The sequence below is a fragment of the Dermacentor silvarum genome, chromosome 2 (assembly GCF_013339745.2).
Source record: "Dermacentor silvarum isolate Dsil-2018 chromosome 2, BIME_Dsil_1.4, whole genome shotgun sequence".
Lineage (NCBI taxonomy): Eukaryota > Metazoa > Arthropoda > Arachnida > Ixodida > Ixodidae > Dermacentor > Dermacentor silvarum.
The window spans coordinates 245110006-245134789 of NC_051155.1; the positions used below are offsets into that span (position 1 = coordinate 245110006).

Genomic DNA, 24784 nt, shown 5'->3' on the forward strand with positions numbered 1-24784 from the left:
GTCCAGCCTCATTTTCCCCTCATAATGTCAACTCGAATATTGGCTAGCCCCGTTTTACCCACACCGCTGTCTTCGCATCTGTTAACGTTACGCCTAATGTTTTTCATTCCATCACTATAGTTGCACGGTCCGTAACGTCTTCTCAAACTTCTTTGTTAATCTCCAAGTTTCTGCCTTATATTTTAGTACCGCTAAAATGCATGAACACTTTTCTTTTCATGAAGAGATTGAGAGAGAGCAACATTAATTAGAGGAAGGTGAACTTTTCTTTTCAATCAAAGATAGCGGTAAGCTGCCGCTCGTGACTTGGTAATGTCTGCAGTGTGCGCTCCAACCCATTTTTATACTTCTGCAAATTTCTTTCCCGCTATGAGGGTCCCCTGTAAGTAACTAACAGACGCATACTCTTGCGCATATTCTAGAGGCTGACTGCCGATCATGGCTTCTTGTTTTCTTGCCAGGCTATTGAACGCCACTTTTGTCCTCTGCATATTAATATTTCATCCTATTGCTACGGGCTTTATTAAAGGTTAGCGTTAGCCGTTGACAAAGTCACGTCGGGTCGAGCGCAGAGCAGCCGAGCAGACCCCGCAAAACGCAAGCACGAGCTGCCGGGCCGAGACGTCCGTCATCTCGTCCTCTTCAGCGGACAAGCGGCAGGAACGATGCTCGAGCTCTTCATTACACTACTCTTACACTTTCTATAGGCTAAGGTTTCTGCTATAGGTGTTCTGAGATACGGGCATTTCGTTAAAGTAAACATGAAGGACAGACACGTATAGTTGTCAAAACGGTCACCAAACGGCACCAACGCCATGAGCCCACGAAGAAATACGCCGCGGAAAGCGAGAGCGAGAGTTTTCTCTTCACGACGTAGTTAAACGACGCCGTACAATTCATTGCCTTACATTTATCGTTGTCCCCTCCTCGTCTTTCCTGTATAGACAGCAATGATGCCGTCTGAAACTTTCTCCCCACCCGGAACCGTTTCTCCATCAACTTGGCCGCCTCCAGTTCGTTGGCCGACAATCTTGCGAAATCTTTATAGCGCTGACAAAAACAACAAGGGAGCCGACAATGGGCGAGAGTGTGACGTCTTGTGAGTTGCACAGGAGGCGGAAAGCTACGCGATCGCGAGCTCGAAAGAAAGAAAGAAAGAAAGAAAACGACGGTACAGGAGGAGAACCCCGGCAAAATGCGTGCCGGTCCTGTCTGGCATAACGGGATTATGACAGAGTGCGCCATGATAGCGAGCAAGATGCGGTGGTGGATGTCTGTTGTACATCTGAGTGATGTGCTTGTGTCTTTGAGTGCCAGACCGCAGTCTAGACGCCGGGATCCACGAGTATCATTTGTGTGTGTGTGCGCGCGCGTGTGTGTGTGTGTGTGTGTGTGTGTGTGTGTGTGTGTGTGTGTGTGTGTGTGTGTGTGTGTGTGTGTGTGTGTGTGTGTGTGTGTGTGTGTGTGTGTGTGTGTGTGTGTGTGTGTGTGTGTGTGTGTGTGTGTGAACGCGGATGCGTTCGATTCATGTTCTTGACTTAGTTACATCACTTGCAAGAAAATGACGGTATGGCTGTCTGATGTTGAGTAAGCCAGCGGAGAAGACATATTCGTAGCTTTGAATGTAATGTGTTCAGATATTGGTTTCTTAAGATATTTTAACGCATTACGTACAGTTGCATTTAAATAAATAATTTGTAAATAAATAAATCTAATTCTAACGTATTCGAGTATTAGCTTAAAATATTACGTTCATGTCACATTTCAAACACCGTGGATTTACTGTTGACTCTGGTCAGCGCGTGCCATTTAATTTGTACGTTGCTGTCGTTGGCGCAATCCGCTTCGCTATGCCATGAACCGAAGAGTTACGTGCACCTGCGCCAGGGCAGCTGCGCATGCGCATAGGCGCATAAGTGATCTTATGAATGCCCCGCACTACGTGTGATTATTTCTAAATGTTGATTTTCTTTTCTTTATTTGCAGGTGATATCCTCCTGTGACCCCAAACAGAGTTATGAGTTGGTAAGTGGCGAGCTCTGCTACTTCTCTGTAGAACTGCCCTTGAACCTAGGAAAAGAAAGTCCTACGTGCTTTCAATTACCTGTTTTGTTAAAAAAATTAAACCGAAAGTGAAAGAAAGAGTTTGACTCATCCTACAATGATAAGGCTATCCGTTTTCACGCAATAGTTAGAAAAGTAAACATTAATATGAGATAATACGACATGTTACAAGTTTGGAAAATGAAGCGCGAAGAGAACTAAAGAGAATAAACGGTCGTCCCTGTGCATACCTGCCAACTCTCGCAATTTTGTCGTAAAGTTTACAAATATGGGTTCGTTCTACGATTTTACGAATGCCTGCGTCGTGTTGTACGATTTTTTTTTTTTTTTTTTTTTTTGTGTGAAGGAAGTTTTAAAGATGTGAAAATATGGGGTGGCATAAGATTTTGAAAAAGTCCATGCAGGAAATTGTGATGTACAGTCGCTATCAAACGTTTGGGGACCACGGCACCAGCAAAAATTTTAAATATATTCAAGCGCAGCTCCGCGGCGTGGAATTGGTTTATTACATTGTATCGGTCAAACACGCGCGCGTACGCGTGCGCTCTTGATGTACGCCGGAATGCCCAGGCTGTGAAAGAAAAATTAAAAATCGCGGCACCTTTGGTCCCCAAACTTTTCATCGCGACTGTACGTACGTTCTGCACCGCCGCCTTCTTGTGGCAGTGCAAGACGCCGCATACCAGCGGCGTACGTTTTTCGAGCAAGTTTATTCAGTATAGAGTGCCTCTGCAACGAAATTATCTGTATAACGAAGGAATAATTCTGTCCCGGTTTTATTGTGAACTGTGGAGTTCGCGACCTTTACAACGAAGTGACCTGTATAACGAATCATTCCAGAGGCTCCAAACACTTCGTTGCAAAGGCGTTCGACATTCCTGAAGCAGGCGAAATCGGCAGCAGTAAACTCGCTGAAAAGGTCATTCAGATCGTCATCTCGATCTAAAGACATAAAATAACCTGCCGAGGGCCTAGTTGGTGCATAATTGACATAATTAATGAGCGGTTCGGCTCCCTTGGCTTTCGTGCTGTGTGTTTTCGGCTCAGTAATTATGTTAAGATCTAAATACAATGTGTTGCTTGTCAGTTTCTCCTGTTCCAAGTTTTGCTGCTGCTTTTGTGGCTGCGTCTAAACTACATACGTATCCCACAAAAGCTGTGTGCTTCGGGCAGCGTTCTTAGGAACACGAACCACCCGATTTCTGAAGTTGCACGATGAGCGTTACGTTACGCGTTAGGCGTCGAAATCTGCTCCACAAAAGACAGAAAACAAAACAGATATCTGTACTACAAGAAGGCACGCCTCTTTCCTGTTGTTGTTCGTCGTATATTATTACTGCGAGGACCGTACATACATAACAGCAGTAACACGACAGGAATACTCACAGAGGAGCATATCTGCACAGACCCATAAAATGTGAACAGTCCACACAAAATAGGCGCTGTGAAGTGCAAGCTCAGAGGCGGGCAGAACTGTTCGGCCATGCAGTCTGCGTCTCCTGCGTCAGTGTTCCGTTCTTCCGCAGGATGTTTACGGGTTACAAACCTCGGCAGTTGTATAAAATGCGTTGAACCCACCAGCGCAAGCGCGCACAGTTGCCTTCAGTGGCTAGAGCTGCTGCGGACGGGCGCGGGTGACACATGGAACGCGACGCAGAAAAAAAGTGAACTGAACTGCAAGGAAACAACTGTCCACCCAGAAGACGGAGAGCAATGGGGCTGTGTGGAAATCAGATACCAGTGGACAACACGCGTTTCCGAAGCCAGTCTGTGGTGCTGCACGCTGCGGAGGGGACCCGTCGCTTGGTAATAATAAAACGGCGGTCTAGGGTGTTCATATCGTGTCCTTGCGGCATCGGCGGCGAGCGCTGCTACAAAGTGTCTTTCGTTCGTAACTCAAGAAGAAACGAAGAACGCCCAGGGAAGCATGGAGACTGGGTGGGAAAGAGGATCCCAGATGTACGGGAGATAAGACCGCAGCCCGTCGACCACGCTTCTGCGACGGGGCTCGGAAAGCCCTGGTTTGCCGCGCGCTTTTAAGAAACCGTAAAGAGAAAAGCAAGAAGCGCGGGACGAAATTCCGGAGTCCGGTCGGCTTCCCTGGCACGCTTTCTCTATCTCATCCCGCCCCGATACATCCTGGGACGCGCGGAGCGCGAAAAAAAATGACCCAAGTGAAAAATAACCGCCAGCGCCACCGGCGGTGGCGAACTGCTCTACGCGCCCGACTGACGTGGAGAAATGAAGCAAAAAGAACGAACCAATACGATGCGGGCTCGCGGAAAGAAGAAAATTAAAGAAAGAAAAGCTGGGGAACAGCCCGGCGTAGGATCCATAGGGTCGGTGGAAGGAGAGAGGGTCTGTAGGCTGAGGGAGGGTACTTCAGGGAGGATGGACTTGAAGGGGATGGAAGGGGGGGGGGGGGGGGGGCATTTCAAGCAGGGAGGGGAGGAACGGGGGGGGGGGGGGTTCAGGCATTATACAACAAGGCTGAGCAAACCTGAAAGGACACGAGGGTATTAAAGGTCAAGCTCGGAACATTCTTCTCGTGGTTGCCCACCACCCTCTTCTTCGCCGCGTTGTTTAGGCGCACGCGCTCGAGTGTGTGTGTGTGTGTTTTCCACAGCTCGTGGCTTCACTGGCCCGCTGCACCCAGAAGCCGTGCCCCATCGGCGCCGCGAAATCCGTGATCCGTTAGCTGGGACGCGGCGCACTGCTCAGAGACCACGTGGTGTGAGCGCACGCGAGGCGTGAGTTTTCGTTCTCGAGGCGCCGCGCCCACACCTTGCTGTATTAACGAACAGTTGGCGAACGAAAAACATATTCCGCTTGTAAGGTCGAGCATTAGTTCCTGTGTGGCAGCAGCTCAGTCGTATGAATTGTGAAACGCATTTGGAGAACGATTTGCCATGTGTATACATGTATTTATTCCCAATAGATTCCATGCAACTGAGGATATAGTCAAAACTCGCATCACGGTCGCGAACAGCGAATGCTAAATTGTGTGTAATTATGCGCCAGTTAGTCAGAGCGGAGGAGTTCTCAATTGAGACGGGTAGAAGGAACCTCCGAGTACGCTGGCTGCGACAATTTTGTAGAGTATTTCTGAACACTTTGTAACAACGGCGCAATAAATTATCTTCCTCCACTGACGGCCAAACTTCAAGGCCCGCAGGTTAGTTTTGAAATTTGCTGCGCTTTCTTTTTTTTTAAATCTCTTTTCTATTACCTTTTATTCCCCTTGCTCCCTTTCCCCAGCACAGGGTAGCCAGCCGGTCTGAGAACTGTCTAACCTTCCTGTCTATTCCTCCGTCCTTCCTTGCTGCGCTTTTTGCCATTGAAGTAAGGTGCGGAATTTTAGGAACATTTCATTTTCTTTGTTAAGTTTCTTTGTTTCGGCCGAGGTGGGGTATTCCCCCACCTCGGCCGAAATATTAGCAGTGGCGATCGCACTTGCTCATGCGGAGCGTTCGCAAAGGGACTCGGTCATTGTTACGGACTCGCAGGAGACGTGTCGCATGTTTCTTAAGGGGCACGTGACTGCGGCTAGCCTTGCGATAATCCCCAAATCCTTCAACCACCGTCATCGCCTACTCTGGTGCGCGGGCCACGCGGGGGTACAGGGGAACGAAAAGGCTAACGCGTTAGCTCGAGGGTTTACTAACCGAGCGACGGCGTCGATCCTCTTCTAACCCCAACCACTCGCACTATCCCTCACAAAATCCTACCAATTTAAATGCCAAAGATATGCTTGCTCATCAGCGCGGAGTCCGCAGAAAATACCCGCCGCCTCACCCACAACTTAGCGGGGAAGAGGCCGCCGATTGGCGTAAAATACAGACTGGGGTATTCCCCCATTTAAAATTGCTAAATGCCATGTATCCCACTCGTTATAGGGCCAACTGTCCTTGGTGCGGTGGCATACCTACCCTAATTCACGTAACTTGGGAGTGCGCTAAGCACCCTCATAGACCAAATACCAGTGACACAATGGAGCAGTGGGAGGCACAGCTCGCCCGCTCTGACCTGGCAAGACAAAAGTCTTTAATTAGCCAGGTCAGGCAGGCGGCAGCGGCCAGTGGGGCCCTGGACTGAGAGGCTCCGACCACCCCTCCTTAATATCTTTTCTATTACAATAAAGTTTCTATTGTTAAAAATTACTCCGAATTGTCCAAGGGCTTTATAACAGGGATGTTATTGGATTTTATTTTGTTAAACACGTTCTTATTTTTACAGGGATCGAATCCCGGCCGCGGCGGCCGCATTTCGATGGAGGCGAACAGCAAAAACGCCCGTCTGCTGGCGTTGTTAGTGCACGTTAAAGAACCCCAGGTGGTCAAAATTAATCCGGAACCCTCCATTACGGCGTGCCTCATAATCAGAACTGGTTTTGGCGCGTGAAACCCCCAGAAAGAAGAAGCGCAATCGCGCATCAAATCTTTCCTGAACGGAAATATTCTTGGCAATAAATGTATAACTAAAATATAAACAACTCGTCAACTTGTGAACAAGCTAGGTTGTCCTATATTTATATTATGGTTTGTATCACTTTGAGACTTAATGTAGTTTTATGAAGTACTTTTCCTTATCACATCAGTTTTTCTGTTACAAATTTGAAAAAAAAAAGAACTTGTCTCAATTTGCATCGTCTCAACGAAAGCATCTTCCAGCCAATCCCATTCTATATTGCAGAATTACGCTCCCCCTTTTTCTATACGTGCCCAAAACAGCTGCTCGGTCTTGCGATATTTATAAATGAGCAGCCGAATAACTTCTGACGAATATCTGCATTTCAGCTGATTGTGAAGCGATTGAATGGAAATCATCTAGGTGAGCAGTAAACAGCGAAAATATAAACCGCGTACAAAGCACAGGAAATAATGACTTCGTGTTGAAACGTCACACTTCTGCATCAATTTGTGGCAGGTTATTGGAAACTGCAGCGTGCGTCATCATGCTGCGTCAAGTCCATGTTGTACCTGTTATTTGCATTTGCAGAGAATCGTTCAATGCTCGTAGACAACATGACAGCTTTTCTTGCTTTTTTTTTTTTTTTTTTTTTTTTTGCCGTCACTCGCTCTTTCGTTGTGTTGCCGCTGGGCAAAGTTGTTAAATTGTAGGGTTTAAACTTTAACGTCACGAACCTGCAGAGCAGTGTTTTTTTTTTTTAATTCTAGGGTTTTGCGTGCCAGAACCAGGGTATATGATTATGGGGCACTCCGGAATAATTTTGACCAACTGGGGTTCTTTAATGTGCACCCAATGCACGGTACACAGGTGCTTTTGCATTTCGCCCTCATCGAAATCTGACCGCCACGGCCGAGGATCGAACCAGCTACCTAGCAAGACGCTATGCTATACTGAGCCGCCGCGGTTGGTATAGCGCGACGTTGTACCGGAAGACACCTTCTACCCTCAATTTTGTCAGTCAACGCCCTTTTCATTATTTGTTTTTAGTACCCACTAACGCCACGTGGCACACTGCACTTCTCAGTCAACGATTGCACAAATGATAATCTTGTCAGAAATCACGTCAATGGGAAGACTTCAAGAGAATAGAGACGCAGAGAGAGAGAGAGAGAGAGAGAGAGAGATAAATGTTGTTAAACAAGTCAGTGCACCTTGTGTTTTTTTCCGGAGGGTTTCTTGTTCGCACTCGGATTGATATATCATCTTCGAATTCAGAGCTTCCGTGATACAATCGAGCACGTCGGGCGCTACACCTTCGTAGGTGCGACCGTTTCCTGTTTTCGAGCGAGGTGCATCGAAGGAGGAGGCTGATCGAACTCGCGGCAGGCTCACGCTTTACTACGCTTGATTTATGAACTACCGCGACAAGCATTCAGCTTATGCTTGCTCCGCGCTATCAGACAAGAATCAGTGCGGCTCCTTCACCGTCTCGAAACTCCATTAGCAGTGCGCCTGTAAACGGAAGCGAACTTGTGTGGATGTGCATATTAAGTTACAAGAATCGTTGCTGCTTCCTAAGGTTCCGCGTTGCCCGTCCGAAGACGACCAGTTAGAATGTGTTCGCTTCTCTATATTTTGTACGTGCACGAATTCATGCACGACAACATTTTGTTGATTATTCCAACGTTGTTATGACTGAAGTATCAATTGTTCGCGATCCGATTGCCTTCGTCGAAGAACAGGTGATTTGGTTGCGGACGCCTACACAAAGCACGAATTGATTTTGCACACTGACTGAATTGTAGAGATTACGGTGGTTTGGTGGCGTCATTTTGGTTTTAGATGTTCTTCAATAGGAGTTGAAACTGCATGCGTCTTCGCGATCCGAGACATGTTCCTGGTGGCTGGTCTTCTCTGATTCATTTGCTACGCCCCTGCCTTGCTTCTCGCGTCTTCAGTATACATCCTTGAGCGACAGCCACGCGAGGATTCGCGGGTTGCTTATAGACGCCCCGAAGGCGCGAGTAAGGATCCATCCAGTCACAACACAAACACCCATCCCGTGCCACTTGAACGTTTCTCTGTTGCTTCGATGCATCCCTCGCTGGCCGGCGTCATTCCAACAGGCTTGTGCCGAAGCCGGGGTTGTGTTGGCTGCTCTCACGCCCGCTGGTGCGTCACGAGGCGGCGCTCGAGAGGCGCCATGTGGTTCCCATCGCGCCGTCCGCTTGGCGCGACCGCGCCCGCTGGCTCCAAACAGTGTGGCCTCGCTCTTGAAGTGCAGATTACGGCGCCAACCCGTCCCAGCAGCGTGGGCGCGCAGCTCTCGGTGTTTACCGTGCCGTAGCGCGGGCAGCCCGAGTGCTGCACCGTGTTCGCATGCTGCCATTACCGGGCTCCATTGCTCACTGTTGCGTCTCGTTTCGGTAACACCTGCCCGGCTTGGAAGCTTCCGATCACCGCTTATCTTGCTTCTGCGGTCATGACCGAACTGTGCCCCGTTCTGTTCCGTCTTGAACATTGCGCTGCGATGAGATTCAACTGCTGTGCTCTCGGATATACGCTGCTAGCAAAGCTGCTGCCCGTTGCTACCAAAGTGCTTTCTCTCTCTCTCGCCAACTCAAACAGACTTCGCGTCATTTAGATTCCAACATTGCTTTGGACCTGTTCGTTTTTTTTTATATGTATTTAGTTTTTATTTACTATGCAGTTCTTCCGTCAGAGGTTCAGCACGCGTCGCTGCTTTTGGTGGCAGTTGTTTCTTTTGACGCGTTTTACCTGGAAATCGAAGCTAGCAAGTGCTTCTCCCGACCAGCTCATGCACATGTGTGTAGGCGCACCAGCGAGCATTCAGGAAACCTGTGTCACGCAGAAAAGTGCGCGATATGCGTCGCGTTTCCAATCTGGGCTTGATCCTTCCCGAAACAATCGAAGTTCAATGCCCGCATGCTAAGTAGCCCCCCTTCGCTTCAATTTCTAGAGAGCCTTTTAACTTTGGAATGGTCGAGTGGCACGTCGTTGTTGCGGTCAGCACTTCCATGTTCTTTACAGGAACGTCGCTCATTCGGCACCTATTGCGTCCCAGGCTTCCATAGTGTAGAATGCGAAAAATAAACGCGCCCATGTTGCGAGGCCAGTGGTGGCGCGGCAACATGTATCCGAGTATCCCGTCAGGCCTCTTGCTCTTGCCGGGTTCTTCTCGAGGTTACGAAAGCACGTTTCTCGATCCTTCCTGTGATTTGTGACGCGGCGAAAGAAAAACAAAAGCCGTGTATAACGAGGGCGCGGCCTCGCCTCGGCATTCTGTTTACGCGCGCTCTCGTCTCGAGCGTGAACATGGTGAGAAGACCGGCCATCTTTCTTCAGCCGTGGAGAGCCGTGTCGACGGAAGGAGCGAGATGCGCGAAATAGTTCGCGCATCTCATTCTATGGTGTTCTATGGGACGTTGCGGGTGATGCCAGGGGCGCCCGGATATACGTTTGCCGTGCCGGAAAAGGGAAAGCGTTTGAAGGACTTTGCGTGAAAGCATTCTGGCCATTTCTTGCTGATGTCGTGGACATTGTAGCTGGAGAAATGTGGTTACGGTTGCGATTGTAACTTTTTCTGAGCAATAAATAAATCAAAGAAGCAACTGTGGAACCACAATCCACAAGTCTATCACAGTGAACCGGTTACGATAATTACGAGCTGAACAAAAAAGCAAGCAAGAAACACTGAAATTGTAATTCAGTTTCGTTAACATGTCGCACCAAGATATATCTCTATTGTTTCCGTACATCTTGGATAATGAGTTCTGCGGAAAGCCACAGTGGAGGAAGCTTCATACGAGGGAAAACCGCTATTGGTTTGCTTTGTGCTATATACTCTCGGTTGGATGACATTCACCCCTCCCTCTTTCTGTGCATCTTGTAGGGGCTTCATTTTTTTTTTTTTTTTTAAGGTGAATGTCTCGCACTGCGAAGTATCTCCGAGGATTGACAAAATGTTCAAGACTCCTCGTTTTATTTGAGCTATGGCCAGTCTCGAGCGTGGTACATTTTGTCTATAGTCGGGTACAACTTTAGAAGGCAGCGGCATTTGCCCCTCAAAGGCGGATGCACACGAGCCTCCACCAATGGGCGCGCACGATTTGCTAAATGAAAATGAAACCAATGAGCGTTAATGATTTGCTAGATGAAAAGTGTAGGGTAGCAAACCGGACTCTCGTCTGGTTGACTTCCCTGCCTTGCCTGCCTTCCTTGCTTTCTCTCTCTCTTGCTAGATGAGCTGCTCCTATGTTCTCGCATGTCCTCTCCGTTCAGCATCAACCAGTTCCTTGCCGATAATTAAGTTGTAGACTCGCTGTCGTACGCTCACATTGGCACTAAAAAAAAAAAAAAGAAAGGTCTTAGTAGCAAGCTGGACGCATAATTATGCTCTGAAATTCAAGACCGCTTTGAAACGTTTGTGAACTTAACTACACGCAGCGCATAGTAATTGCGGGCCGCTTGTAAACGTGGTGAGGAAATTAGGCGTTTTCTCTGCAAAATGTTGACTACTGGCGTATGTACACCCGTGAGCAACAGTATACGGACCATATAGGGTCGTCGAAAAAACTGAATTGCTTCGCAATTAACACGCATAAACTGAAATTGACAAGTACACTGGAAAGTTTGCAATGCCAAGTTTGGACTGCATTTCAAGTTTAATTCGCAGGCAGTTGAAAAAATCGGCCTTTTCGCGCAATCCCTGGTCCGTATACTTTTGCTCACGGGTGTACAAGCGTACGTCTATCTTCTGTCGTCCCTGTTTTTTGTGGGCTATTCATACCTAATTTGCATGCCATGTTGACGTTAGAGATTTGGACGGCTAGATATATTCTGGAGCCCGAAAGTCTCCGGAGCTGCATGTCCTGTACCCCCCGCGGTTGCTCTTTCCTCACTAGCGGAAGCGAGCGCCATTCGGCCTGACGGCGGATTTGCCTCTATATAGTAGACTGACGCGGAGGAAGATATATTTAGGATGTATAACTGCATGTGCATGGGGGGGCCCCTAAATAGATGAAGCGGGTGGCACGATTGATCGCACGTCATGCGGTAACTGGATGATGACCGAGCATTCTCAGTGTGATGACCCATTTCGCGACGGTGCCTGTTACCGAGACTCCCTCGTTACGCGGCTGGAGGCGCTCGGTCGCCACCTGCTGAGGGTTCACATGGACCCGTTCGTCATGTGCACTGCGTCGCATGCCGTACTATTATGCAACGCTGTCCTTTGGCTGTATCATTAGCCGGGCAAATTTGAGCTGTGCACCTCTCCGTTTTTATGCGCTTTTATGGAGCTTTACCGCTTAGCGGGGCTCCTGAGTCTGTCTCTCTTTTTATTGAGCCAACAAAAAACGCATGCAAATGATAAAAATAGAAGAGTTAGCATCAGAGCACACGCTTAAGATGAAAGGCACCCGCCGTGGTTGCTCAGTGGCTATGGTGTTGGGCTGCTGAGAACGAGGTCGCGGGATCGAATCCCGGCCACGGCGGCTGCATTTCGATGGGGGCGAAATGCGAAAACACCCGTGTACTTAGATTGAGGTGCACGTTAAAGAACCCCAGGTGGTCCAAATTTCCGGAGTCCCCCACTACGGCGTGCCTCATAACCAGATCGTGGTTTTGGCACGTAAAACCCCATAATTTAAGATGAAAGGCAAGTGTCCTTGTCAACCAGTCATGACAACGTGACTGGTTACAGTGTTTGCGGTTTGCCTCAATGCGTACAAAGCAGACGACTCTCTAGTGGAAACAATTTCGGTCACAGATATTTTAAAGCGAAGCGTTCTTTGCGAACCCTCCTGGACTTTCATGACCATGGCTGCTGGCTGCTGCCGAATAGCTAAAAAAAAAAAAAAGAATTGCGTGCTAAACCAACGTCTTCTAGATAGCACAAGGCCTGTCCAGTTCGATCAGTGACGTCATGCTACCTTGCCCGACTGCCATAGAATCTAATGGGGATGCTTCCGAGTAGGCCGCGGTGATTTTGACGTCACCGCTTTCTTCACGCCGGGCTTGACAGTATAAATTGCGGTTCGAGTACCGAAATTGCACGTAACCAACTTATGCCCGTACTCTGCAATGAGCCATAGTAGCGTAAGAAACAGTTACATTATATCTTAGTATCATATACGAGATGTATTCAGTTTTCACAAGCATTATTCTTTACTCGAATGGAAACTACAGGCATGAGAGTACAAAGGACTTCTTTGCTTCTTGTTAGCCTGGAACGGTCGAATGCCTGCTGTCTCCCTGCAATGGAAGGGTGCACTTATGTGGTCGTCTTTGTAAATGTTCCACGGGTCTACGGCGACGGCGTACGAGCGGTCGTGCGGGACGTGGCATCAGGGACCCCGACGATTAGTGTCCTTCATGACTGCCGCCGAAGGACGCTAACAGCTGAAAAAGAAAGCGAACACGCGCGTGGTGTCACGATTTCAGTCGGCAAGCCTCCCTAGCAAACGAACGGCGTGTCTGACCACCGAAGGGGACCCTCGCACTCGACCTTTCAATCCGAGCATGCCTGCTGTGGCTAGGCATGCACGAGTGTTGCGAATTTCCAAGTCACGTTGATAAAGGTACGACCAAAAGTTCCTCGAACATGTGAATGATTTTTTTTTCTTATAAGATTGAGCTTGTCTGCAAATATTGTGTCCAAACACTGCTTTCACCGTGGCGCTAAATATTGTGAATCGGTTGCCATGTATGCTGTGATTCCTGATTAGCTCAGATCAGACAAGGTGACTCTTTGTCGTCGCCCCGTCTGGGAGGGGATGCCAATAGAAATTATCATCATCATACCAGGAGCCTTGCGCCTCTTACTTAACCGGTGCGGTTGACGTTTCTTCAAAGATTATTTTCTGTCCGTCTTGCATCGTAGCATCGATTCATCATTCGTGCTGACAGTGCATCACTTCAATCGCGAAAAAGGTGCGTCCCGCAGGCTGCAGCGTATTTGTCAGGTCATTTAGCGTTCCACGAGTCACGCTGCTTAATCTTTCCGGTTTTATTATTGAGTGATGCTATCAGTTCATATTCGCTACGATTTTTTACTTCGTGGGCGAACGCAGCGACAGCGTCGCACACCAGGAAACATGCTGCGCACGGTCATCGGCTGAAGGGCGTTTTCGCTTCCTCCGCACGAGGCCGCCGAGACACTTTGAAAGAGCCGTCCAAACGGTCTTGAAGCCGGAGCTCGAAAGCCGAAGTCATTGGTACACACCGTCATGCCAGTGAAGGGCACAAACCGGCGCTGTTCCTCGAGAGAAGAGCCCCTTCTTTTCAAGTTCAAGGGTGTACGCAATGATTAAGTTGTCGATATCCGGCGCCAGTCGCCATCTGCCAAACGCCGCCCGATCGAACAGCCGCCCGATCGTGTGCTCTATATTATATCTAACAAAGCTCGTTTAAGGCCCCACATTCTCGCTTCATCAAGAACGGTGGCGTGCGTACGGCGCGTCATATGCGCGCGAGGAGGAGGACCTCGGGTCTGGCTGCCCCGCTCGCGTCTTTCAACCGCGCTGGGTGACAGGGTCAGGGATCCGAGCGTCGCAGAGTGGCGGCCAAACGGGGTCGACGGAACGCGCTCAATTAGGATGGACGAGAGGAAGATGCGGCGGGATGCAAGGGGAGGGGGACACGAGCAGATCGCTCATGCTCGCAGGCACGCCGCTCTGCATGGCTTGCATAAAGAAAGGCCCCCGCCGCCACAGGAAACGCGGGGGCCCCCCCTCCCACGTTCCCGGCCACATTAGACTCCAGCCGGTGGGAACAACGGCCGCTCGCCGCCGCCGCACCGTGCTGCTGGCGCGATGGTCGCACAACGGCGGCAGCTCTCTTGCCCGAGCCTGGCCCTGTAATTATATCTCCGAAGCCGCTACCGTGTTCCATGCGGGTTTGTCGTAATAATAAAGTTTGTGCACATCCTTCCTCAATCACTCGACAACTTGGCCTGGTATAGAATTTTTCTTGGTTCATTTTCCTACACTTAATTGGCCTTTTCAAGCGTTAATTCTGAAGATTGCATTCCTCGCTCTGTAGCGTAGAAAAGCGTGTGGGTTCCAAACGAACGTCTTTATAGGTTATATACTGAAAATAAGATACGTGCGTTTATTATTATTATTATTATTATTATTATTATTATTATTATTATTATTATTATTATTATTATTATTATTATTATTATTATTATTATTATTATTTCAACATTTCGCGTCAGCCGTGTAGGTACTACGCTTTTCTGATATAATTTTTGTGCAGGCCTGCTTCTGGTAAGCTGTTGCTGCTAATACTCTCGCACCGCATGATTTATTTCTACGTGAACTGTAAGTACACGCATCATGAATGACATCAATATCAGTCCGTGAGCTTTCGTTCGTACTAGAAATGAGCGCATATATATACACAACTCTTGACACGACTTTTTCAGCAACTAATAACAACATGAGCATCAGCTGCCTGCGTTCGTGTGTCTTCCATCATTATTCCTGCCTCTTTTAGCTAGCTATGCTGGTTTCTAAACAGCGTCTGCCGTTTTGCAACCTGAAGTTCTATTTCAAAGTATCCTTTTTTTTTTCTATTGCGCCATACTTATCCTGACTCAAAAGACCGTGTACAGTGACAGCGGGTTCTTTGCCGTTTACGTTGAGTGGAAAAAAATCATAGCGAAACTACACGGTATAGTGCCGCCGGACTCGCGTATACTATACGGCGTGAAGGTACACGCAAACTAGGCGAAATTTAGCAGTAGAAGCTCACCGTCGGGCAGAACAGTTGCGCGCTCTTGTTTTTCTTTTTCTTTATTTCGTTATTTGACTCGTGATGTCAACCGCCACAGCGTCGCGCTTTACTGAAGGACGCGCGCGCGTGTAATAGCCCCTTCATACAAAGATTGCGTGATTACAGAAATAAAAGGCAATAGACCTCGATCCGCGACCATTGATTAGGCGAATTGTCAAGGAGCCGACCTGCATGCAGTACGGGCGGGCGAGCGAGTCTATTGATCCTCAAGTGCACCGATAAAGCGCCACCTAAGTGAGATGTCGGGTCGACTTAAGTGCGGTGACAGCGACCTTAGTCTCGAGTGGAACTTGGCAACTTGAGTCAAAACAAAGTAAAAATCGGTAGGAAAATAAGGAGCTTCGCTGGTCCAGGCGCCCTGACGGAGATGTTCTTGGTGTTTGGAGAAAAAGAACGTAGAAAAAAAAAAGAAACCCACGATACCTTGCTGTACGCGCACCTATAGCCGCCATGTCCGCGCCATAAAACCCTCCGATTGCGAGGAATTAGCTTTCGTAAGAGGACAGCAGAAGATATGCAGTAAGGGAGGTCGTTGTGCCCATCACGCGGCGGCTGGTGAAATCTCCAGCTATACGGCGAGGCGTTCTCGTGGCCATCCGTATAAGCGGAGCAATCGGAGATCTCCGGCACACAAGCTTGACGCATGCAGGCTTCGCGCGTGCCTTGCGTTCGCAATACGGTTGTGTACAGCGTGCACAAGCCAACGACTACGGAACAACTTATTCCTATGGGGACTTCGGGGGCCCGGGCTCGCAGAATTCTGAGCACGCGTGCATTGTAAGCAAATCGCGGCGTCCCTGTGCCTCCTCGCAGTTCTTGACGCCATGTAAATGACAGATAAGTGGCTGTAGTGTCGGCTTCGCAGCTGAATATCAGTCCTTACCATTATTTTATTTTCCTGCACGTCGCGCCTTGAAGATACCTACATGCTGGTTCAGCGTTAAGGAAACCTGAGCCTATAGAGTGTAGAAAATAAAGTTGCTGTCTCTCCAGGCGCTCAGAGGGCACCATCAACTGTGAAACGAACGTAAAAGACGAAATTTGCACACTGTGTTCTTATGACCTGGCATAATAATGCAACACTGTGGGCTCAAACCTGTTAAGTGGTGCCTTTTCGCAATTTTTTTTTCTTTTGTTGAGTCTCCAAATTTAGTGTGATGACACAATCGTTGTTATTAAAATTGACAGAATGGGATGATTGGCTACTTAAAAGCTCCGTATCCGTCCATCGTGCCTTCTGCTCACATTTTCGCATTAACGATGAACACATTTATTTGATTTATTGATTAGCCTTATTAATTAGAAGTATATAACTGTGGCCTCAGTTCACACACACACACACATAAAATGAATTTTATAACAATATCATCAACATTTCAGTTTCTTGCATACGCTTAAAGCGTCACTCGTCTAAATGGACTGCTTCGTGGGTTCTGTTCTATTTTCTTTGTCGGCGAGGAAGAACACAATTAATAAATAAACATATTAATTCTGTCCAGCGGTTGCTATCTCGCTATCGCTTATAGTAAAAATTAAAAGAAGTGCGTGTCGTTACGAGAGATCGACCTACATTCTGTCATGGTTTTCATGTGACGCTTGATTAACCCTTCAAGTGTTTTGGATGAGCTCAGCTCGTCCAAAACAATGCGATCCTGGTTAAATTTGCTTGGGATGAGCTCAGCTCATCAACCGCAATAATCCTGTTATCAAAGCGATTTGGACGAACTTAGTACGTCCACATACTTTTTCTTCTACCATATAGACGGCTGCATTGCCAGTATTTGAAATCTACGGTTATTTCGCTGTTTTTCGTTTTACTACATAGATGTCACAACTTTTTCAGCCGTCTTGATTCAGTTTTCGTATTCTACAACATAGATGGCGGCCATTTCGTCAACGCTGCAGGGGCGCGTTTATTGCGGTCTTGTTTTCTACTACGTAGATGGCAGTGCTATGTCGGCGCTCAAAGACCACGTTTTAGGAATTGCATGCTTACTGCGCCCCCCCCCCTTTTTTTTTCTCTCTCTCTCTCGTTTCTAAGTGTACCATTTTAGGCAATGACAAGTGCATATATATTGCATAGTGAGCATGTAAAATGAGATTTTGAAGCTTAAAACATCAAGCAAATTGCTTGGAAAAGTTTTATAAGGGTTTTCGATTGAGTTACGTTTAAAATAAGCCATAAAATAAAAAATAGGTCACTTTTGGTCAAAATAATCATGACCATCCATAATTGGACGGCATAGCTAGAGCACGACTGCCACCTAAACATATACCAAAGAGGTCTTAATCCAAGAAAATAGGTATAAAAGTAACCCATTTAAAGGTTTTTTTTTTTTTGCACTTTTTCATGAATCGGAAAGCAAGCTTAAAATTTTATTTATGTTAACAGCATAAATTCAAAGTTTAATCTCTTTTCTTAAGCTGTGTACAACGAAATAAAGAAAATAAATTTCTCTATATATTCCTTGTCTTGCTATCTCTTGGCTCACATTGGTATGGCTCATGGTATGGTGTGGCTCACAATGATGTGGCTCACAATGGCACATGACTCACATAGATAATAAAGTGAACATTGCCTGTACAGGTAGGTCCTCGAGAAACCTTTACTTTTTCCATAGAGGACTAATGCAGGAGTGTTTTTTTCCCTTTTTTTCCCGTCTCTCTCGCTATTCGCGCAGTTGTTCCGTACAAGATGAAAGAGGCTGGTGTCAATCCGTCCCTCCCGATCCCTATCATACGTCTCTCTTCCAGAAAAGGAGACATTTAAGCAGGTTCATACGTTTTGTGAAATTGTGCCGCTACCATATGGTCGAGGTGAACACCGAACTTAACGTGACATTCACTTTGTCGTTTCAGAGTCGCACTGAAAGCAGAGAACTCCGACATTCCAGGAGATCGGTGAGTCTTGGTCACGGACTGCGCTCGACGCGAGCGTTTCGTGTGGGCGTTTACGAATGGATAGATAAGCCTAGCACGCGAAGCTTTCGACGCGTATTCTGCGAGGGTAACCGTTTCTTTCAAATGCAGATAGTTTTTCCGTTGTGAATTCAGTCATATGCTAATACGTTAAGGGTTTAGAAGAATATGTTTAAGGTCTAAACAAAAGAAACGTTGAAAATTATTATAATATTGACAGCAGCAGCAGCTAACGATGGGAGAGGTAATGGAACAGAAATTCGGGGAAGATAACCAGAGTAAGTTCCGCATGACTGCGTCACTCGAGAACGGCTAACCTTTGCTTTTTATTGGTTTCGAGGCGACGTGTGCAGATAGATAAGTAAAGACAAGAAGCTTAACCAAATATTTTTCGTTGGTTACTTTGTATTGAGGAAAGAATTGAAAATGGGCAGAAGAGATGAGAGAGGAGTATAAGGAAGGTTCTTTAATTGGCTGAAAAAATAACAGTCCATGCCCACCAATTCTTGTTCGACCTTATCAGCGGCGCAAATACCGATACCACGCCACTTAAGGAGTCACAACACCAAAATACGAGCTCCTCGTAAGCCACAGTCACATCGAAAATGATAACGCAAATCGGGCCCCTCTGTTCCTCTTCTTCTAGCTCCTCGTACTTTACTAAAAAAAAAAAAAAAAAAAATGGTAGCTGGGCTTCGCCAAGTGTGACATTGTCACAGCAAAGCGCCTGTTTAAAAAAAAACAATAATATAAAAAGAGCAGCGCAGCCGATTGCATTTTTATGTGGCCTTGCGCCATTATTATTTCCTGGAAACCAAGGAGGACGAGAAGCAGATGGTATAGCCGTCAAATCTTAAACGCGAGATGATATAAAACTTAAAGATGAATTATGAGTGTTTAGCTATTATTTTCGTACCATTAAATGTTTTGACCGCTTGTGGCCATGTTATGTTTGTAACTGCTCTTGAATTTAGTTTTATGTCGATTATTTCATGATTAAGTAATTTGTTTTTGCGATACGCTTGGCGCTGTATGCCTCACAATTTTATGAAAGCACAACAGTGCGATAGCTGCACTTCTCTTTAGTGTGTCTTCGTGTGCCCACAAAGCGGTGAAGGCACTTTTGTGCTTCTTGAGGACGACGGGCTTGTGTGAACGTCTTTGACTAATAGTGCAATACCACACGCGTCAGCGAACTCCCCACCGCTAATTTCCTTCTTTCCTTCCCTCCTCTCTCTCCCTGTCAAAGTTGTGTTCCCCTTTCCTATTCCTCCGGTGTAGGGTAGCCAACCGGACGTTATTCTGGTTAACCTCCCCGCCTTCTGTCTCTGTCTTTCCTCCTCCTTCGTGTGTCCATATGCTAGGCCTGATAGAAATAGGCGACTTGTTATATTCCCTAACACGGAGATTAGGAGAATGCTGACGAAACTGGGATTTCTTCCAGTTTTGCTGTCTTCTTTGACTGCCTTCGACCCGATGTGGTGTTTAGCTATGGAGTTGCCGGGTTTGCGTATCGTTCGTTCTCATGGAATGTTCCCAGGGTTCAAAAGACGCCGCTCGTATTGGTCTGTATGCAACCGGTAGTCGGCGCTGTTAAAAGAATTCTAAGAGGGCACTCACGCCCGCCGTTGTCATTCTTATTGTCAGCCTTAGCATTCCGTTGGCGACATCATCTGTGCCCTGCAGTGTGAAGCTATATCGTTCTTGCCAATCTGACCGTTTAAATCTTTCTGTTATCTTTGTTTTCATTAGAAGAGTCCTGGATCCCGATCACTTGAACGAACGAGAAGCCCAAGGTAATTATTGCGTACTTTGACTTGTCTTTGCAATCTAAATGGGATCCTGAGTCCTGAAATCTTGTCATTTTGATTCATGCAGAAGCCTCGAACGACAACTTAGTTTCGCCATGGATGTGACATACGTAACGGAGAAGATTATCGGTACGTCTTTGGACTTCATGCCTCCTTAGGGTCGTTCATAGACGGAGCACAAATATTTCAGTAGCGCGAACGCAGGCCATTTATTCATGCGCGATGCGTAAGGGACACTAATGAGAAAGGCTAAATCACTTTGGACTGGCGTCTCATTCCTCGAAAGCCCTATTTACATTTGTTGGAGCAAAAGAAAGGAATATTTATTATTCAGCGAAAAATATATATGTATATAATGGCTACATCTCCCTCATTGATTTTCGCGTCCGAATAGCGGCTGCTATCACATCACTTTGACATCGCTGATTTTATTGCATTCGATCTCCGCTATATAGGTCCTGTTTTGTGGCAAGGACAAAAATTGTCAAGTTTATTCTTTTGCTTACTATCAAATGCATTTATTATGACCAACAAATTACCACAACTGAAGCAAACTCTGTAAACATCTGTGACGTCAAGAACAGGTGGTGCGGGAATTTTAAAGTAATGCCGCCACCGGAGTTTGGTTTTGCGTTCTTTCTGGCTAAGCAACTCCCCACCCCCTCTTAATTTTTTGCTAACTATAAGAGAGACCTATTTGCAAGTACAGATGTGTGTTTCTCGAAGCTAGCATATGTGTTTTCTTTTGTGTCTCTTTCTAAACGCACAGAAGAAGCTAGAGAGGTTATGAGGAGCTCGTTTGCGACTGAGTTTGCACAGGAACTATAATTGAGAAACGCTTATCCCAAGTGCAACTTGAATTCACCATCTGTAGACAATCTTGTGGAACACAGACAGAAAGCTATCACTTTGGAGATCTGGACTGCACGGTGCTCAGCGTGTTACATTGCCGCGTATTCGATGCTGCAACATAATTTTGCGTGCGTTTTCCAGTTGTCACGTTTCCCGAAGGTGGATTAGACACCACCTATCGGAGTAACCTGAAGGAGGTGACCCGAATGCTAAGGACAAAGCATGGGGACAAGTACACGGTGAGTAATCATCTCTCCTGGTCTAGCGTCTCCGATTTGTCATATACTTTGCGCAAGTTATAAGTATGTGCTTCAGAGCGTTCAACGCGTGTCAGTGGCTATCAGAGAAGCGATCGTACTTGCTATAGTTATGTAGCAACACGCTGCTGGAATGGTTACTGTTCATTCTAAGAAAAGTTTACACCCTTTCGGTCGTGTCTTGTCCCCAAACAATAATCGTCATCTGTCTTGTCCGCATTTGCTTTCTTTAACGTTGCGAGTCCGGTACTTCCTAGTCACGCATGGAGGAAGGAAACCCCAGGAGGGGCCCTGGCCAGCACGAACGTATTGGAGAAGGTGTGGCAGAAGTCACGTGCTGTTTTTCGCAAAGGACCACTGGGACGGGTACCCCAAATGTCAACGTTGCCATGGCAACCGCGCTCCTGAAGCTTTCGCTGCTGCTCTCGGTCTCCGAAAAGTGAGATAAGATTTTTCCGCCGGTTTATTTCCCGCAGCACCTTTTGTTCGCGAGAATTAAAGCTGACTTTGGAATGTGGTGTATAAGCTTGAAAGTTGTGTTTTGGGTCTGTGAGTGTGAGTGTCGGCCAGCAACAGGTACACTCAAGCAATCACGGCGCGCGGGTCTTCGTCGTCTTCTTCAACGTGCCACTGAAAAACACAGGAGCGCGTCTGCTTCACTAAAACTGCTACAGACGTTTTGTAGGCTTTGTTTTGACGCGCGTCAGGAGCACACACTTCCGGCGGGTCGTAACAATGCAAGTTCAAAGTTCGCGCCCATCTGCTCCGGCGAGCTGCAGAACCCCTGATTGGAGGCGCAAAGAGAGGTGGCACACCAACATGGCTGCACTTCCGGCTTCAAAAACGTGACGTCAGGGCCTCTCCTGTTTTGTTTCCTTCCTCCATGTATAGGCTTGCGCGTTATCAGCGTGACACATCATTCTCGACAGGAAAGTAGCGAGCGCTGAGTTTTCAACACAGGAAACGCGAGCAAGGCGGATGACCATTATTGTTTTGGGACAAGATACGACCCAAAGGGTGTAAACTTTTTTTTAGAGTTTTGCAGACACTATCTTACCTTAATAGGGAGCAGGGACATCATTCAAGTATCAGTGCCTTTGATCCTTGCATCCTCGCTATTGAAAGAGAACTCATTAAACTTTAATCTACCAAACAATCAATCAATTTATCACTCGTGTGTTTGGTGCTGGATTTTATCCTTGTAAAAAATACATCGGCGCATTGATTATTTGATTCAAAGGTTCGTTTACATTTCTCCTTCTTCATCTCTAGGTGTTTAATCTCTCCGAAAAACGGCACGACCTCGCCAGGCTCAACAGCCAGGTAAGGACAGGCGCTTATTCTTCTACGGAAATTCAGAAGCGACACTAGACGTTTACCGCGATATCAACCTGGTCCTGTGTCAGCTGCCCCAATTCTTCGAAATGCAGTCTGTCTCAGCCCCCCCCCCCCCCCTTTTTTTTTAAATTTTTCTTGTTGCCCAACGCTAATGTGGTTCAATTTTCTTTCTTTATTTTACAATCACGCGTTCCCCGTGCAAAACTTACTAGTGTTGTCACATTTGGTTAGGACTATGGGGCTAATGCGAGGAAACGCGCCGTTCTCATTTCAATATTCTTTACCATTGCCTGCTTTAGCGGACAGTCTATTTTTCCGACAGTCCCCGAACTGCGCGCCTGCAGCAAAGTGCTGGCCTGCTTCGTTGCGCAGATTGCGGAGTTCGGGTGGCCGGCCCATCTCTCGCCGCCGCTCGAGAGGCTCTGCACCATCTGCAAGAGCCTGGACTCGTGGTTCCACGCCGATCCGCAGAACGTCGCGATCCTTCACTCTAAGGCGAGTATACGGTACCATTCAGCTGGGACCGTATAGCTTATGTGACGGCGTAGAATAGACAGGAATGCGAAAGGCGGCCAAGTGCACACGTGTGCTGTATAGTGTGCACTCGCCTTAATTGTTCTGACATTTTTATAGAGAGTGGTAATCTGTTTACAGAGAAGCACATAACTCGGCAGGAGCCACTGCGCTCCAACCTGCTGTGTCTATACTTTTAAAGGTTGCCTGTGGCAGATAGCACAGTTATAGTTCATGAGCTGTCTTACTCGAAGAGGTGGACATTACTTGCACCAAAAATGAAATGCATAATCGACTAATTAACAAAAATCACTCATTAGGTTTTTAACTAATTACCTTATGGTCCATATTGCAATTTACAAATTCTAGCCATGCAGATCGTAAGGCGGATCCACTTGGAATGAATTCTCAGGATGACAGCAGTTTCGAGATATTGATTCCCGAACTTTGCGGTGAAATGCATTGGCGTTCCAATTGATCTCTTAGCAAAACGTCGTTTTATGCATTGAAGCACTAAAGTTCTTTCCTGGGCGCGATGAAGCGGGGACACTCACAGAGAAGATGGACGATTGTCTGTTTCCTCGCAGCTACAGTTGTCGCATGTAGAGCTGTTGGCCATTCCGATCCGAAATGAGTAGGCATTTGTGAAGGCCACGCCAAGCCACAAGCGGCACAGAAGCGTCTCCTCAGCTCTAGATATTCCTGACGGAAGACGGACCCGTAGATTCGGATCCAAGTTGTGGAGATGAGCGTTGGTAAATTCCGTCGAGTTCCACTGTGCAAGTTCACGTGAGTTCAGTGTGTAGCATTGGTTGCAAAGTGTCCTGTACTGCCAGCACTGCATATCTTGAAATACTGTCACATCTGAAACATCCCCACACGTGCGATTTTGTTTTCGCCTATATTGTTGTGTATTCGCGTATAAATGTCGATCTTTCTTAAATGAAATATTTCGTGAGAGCGCGCAGTTCCGTACGTATTTCGACGCGCCGTCTCCTCTGAGCTATGCATCCATACATACTGGTTCTGTTCTTGATCTCGATTTGTGGATTTCGAGAAGCAGGCCTCGAGCTGTGGAATCCAATAGCGCGAGCTCACGTTGCGCTCAAACTGACCTCCTCCTTTCAGGGTGACAAGGGCCGCGTCGGCGTCGTACTGGCGGCGTACCTGCACTACACCAGCATATGCGCCAGGTTAGTTGTTGTCCCTGCAGGCCTGTAATGCCTTTGTAGTGAAACTTGCGTGCAACTAAATATTCGGAGCTGTCACAACACGCAGGAAGCATCGCTAATGCTTTTTATCGGTCGTTGCGTAACTTAGGCTACAGACTATGCACGATAATTTGTGTATTGCAGTCTTTTTTGTGTCGTATGCACCAACCAGCAAAGGCGCATGCTGTTTTGATTCATAAACCTTTATTGGTATACTTTTTCTGTTTCGCCTTTTGAATGCACACACAAAAACAACACACTGGCAAGAGTAGAGGCAACACAGCATACACAAAATTGATTCTTACTTAGTCTACAGTAGAGAAACGTAATTAATAAGTAAATATATATAAGCTTTTCTTTTTGTTTGGAGCGTCGGGATGGAAATGGTTAATATTCTGATTCGGCTACTCCAGGACCCAAGGTTTTCAATACTATGTATGTTATTGTACTTACATGTAATTTTGTTTGGTTGCGAGATTGCGTCTGCCCCTCTTACTGTTTTTATTTTCTTATTTTGTCTTTAATCCCAAATTCGCGTGATGTACTTTGCACTTGAGGGCTATACAACTGCCATCTTGAATTTTGG

General features: G+C 46.9%; 1 protein-coding gene across 1 annotated transcript in view; it reads left to right on the top strand.

Annotated features, from left to right (window-relative positions):
* The window catches only part of LOC119443023 (tensin-1-like), a 283272-nt gene that overhangs the window by 208245 nt on the left and 50243 nt on the right, over positions 1–24784 (top strand). The window contains 8 exon segments of the mRNA XM_037708140.2: positions 1987–2025; positions 18157–18198; positions 19969–20012; positions 20095–20156; positions 21021–21118; positions 22409–22459; positions 22847–22969; positions 24116–24180. Coding sequence (XP_037564068.1) covers positions 1987–2025; positions 18157–18198; positions 19969–20012; positions 20095–20156; positions 21021–21118; positions 22409–22459; positions 22847–22969; positions 24116–24180 — 524 coding nt within the window.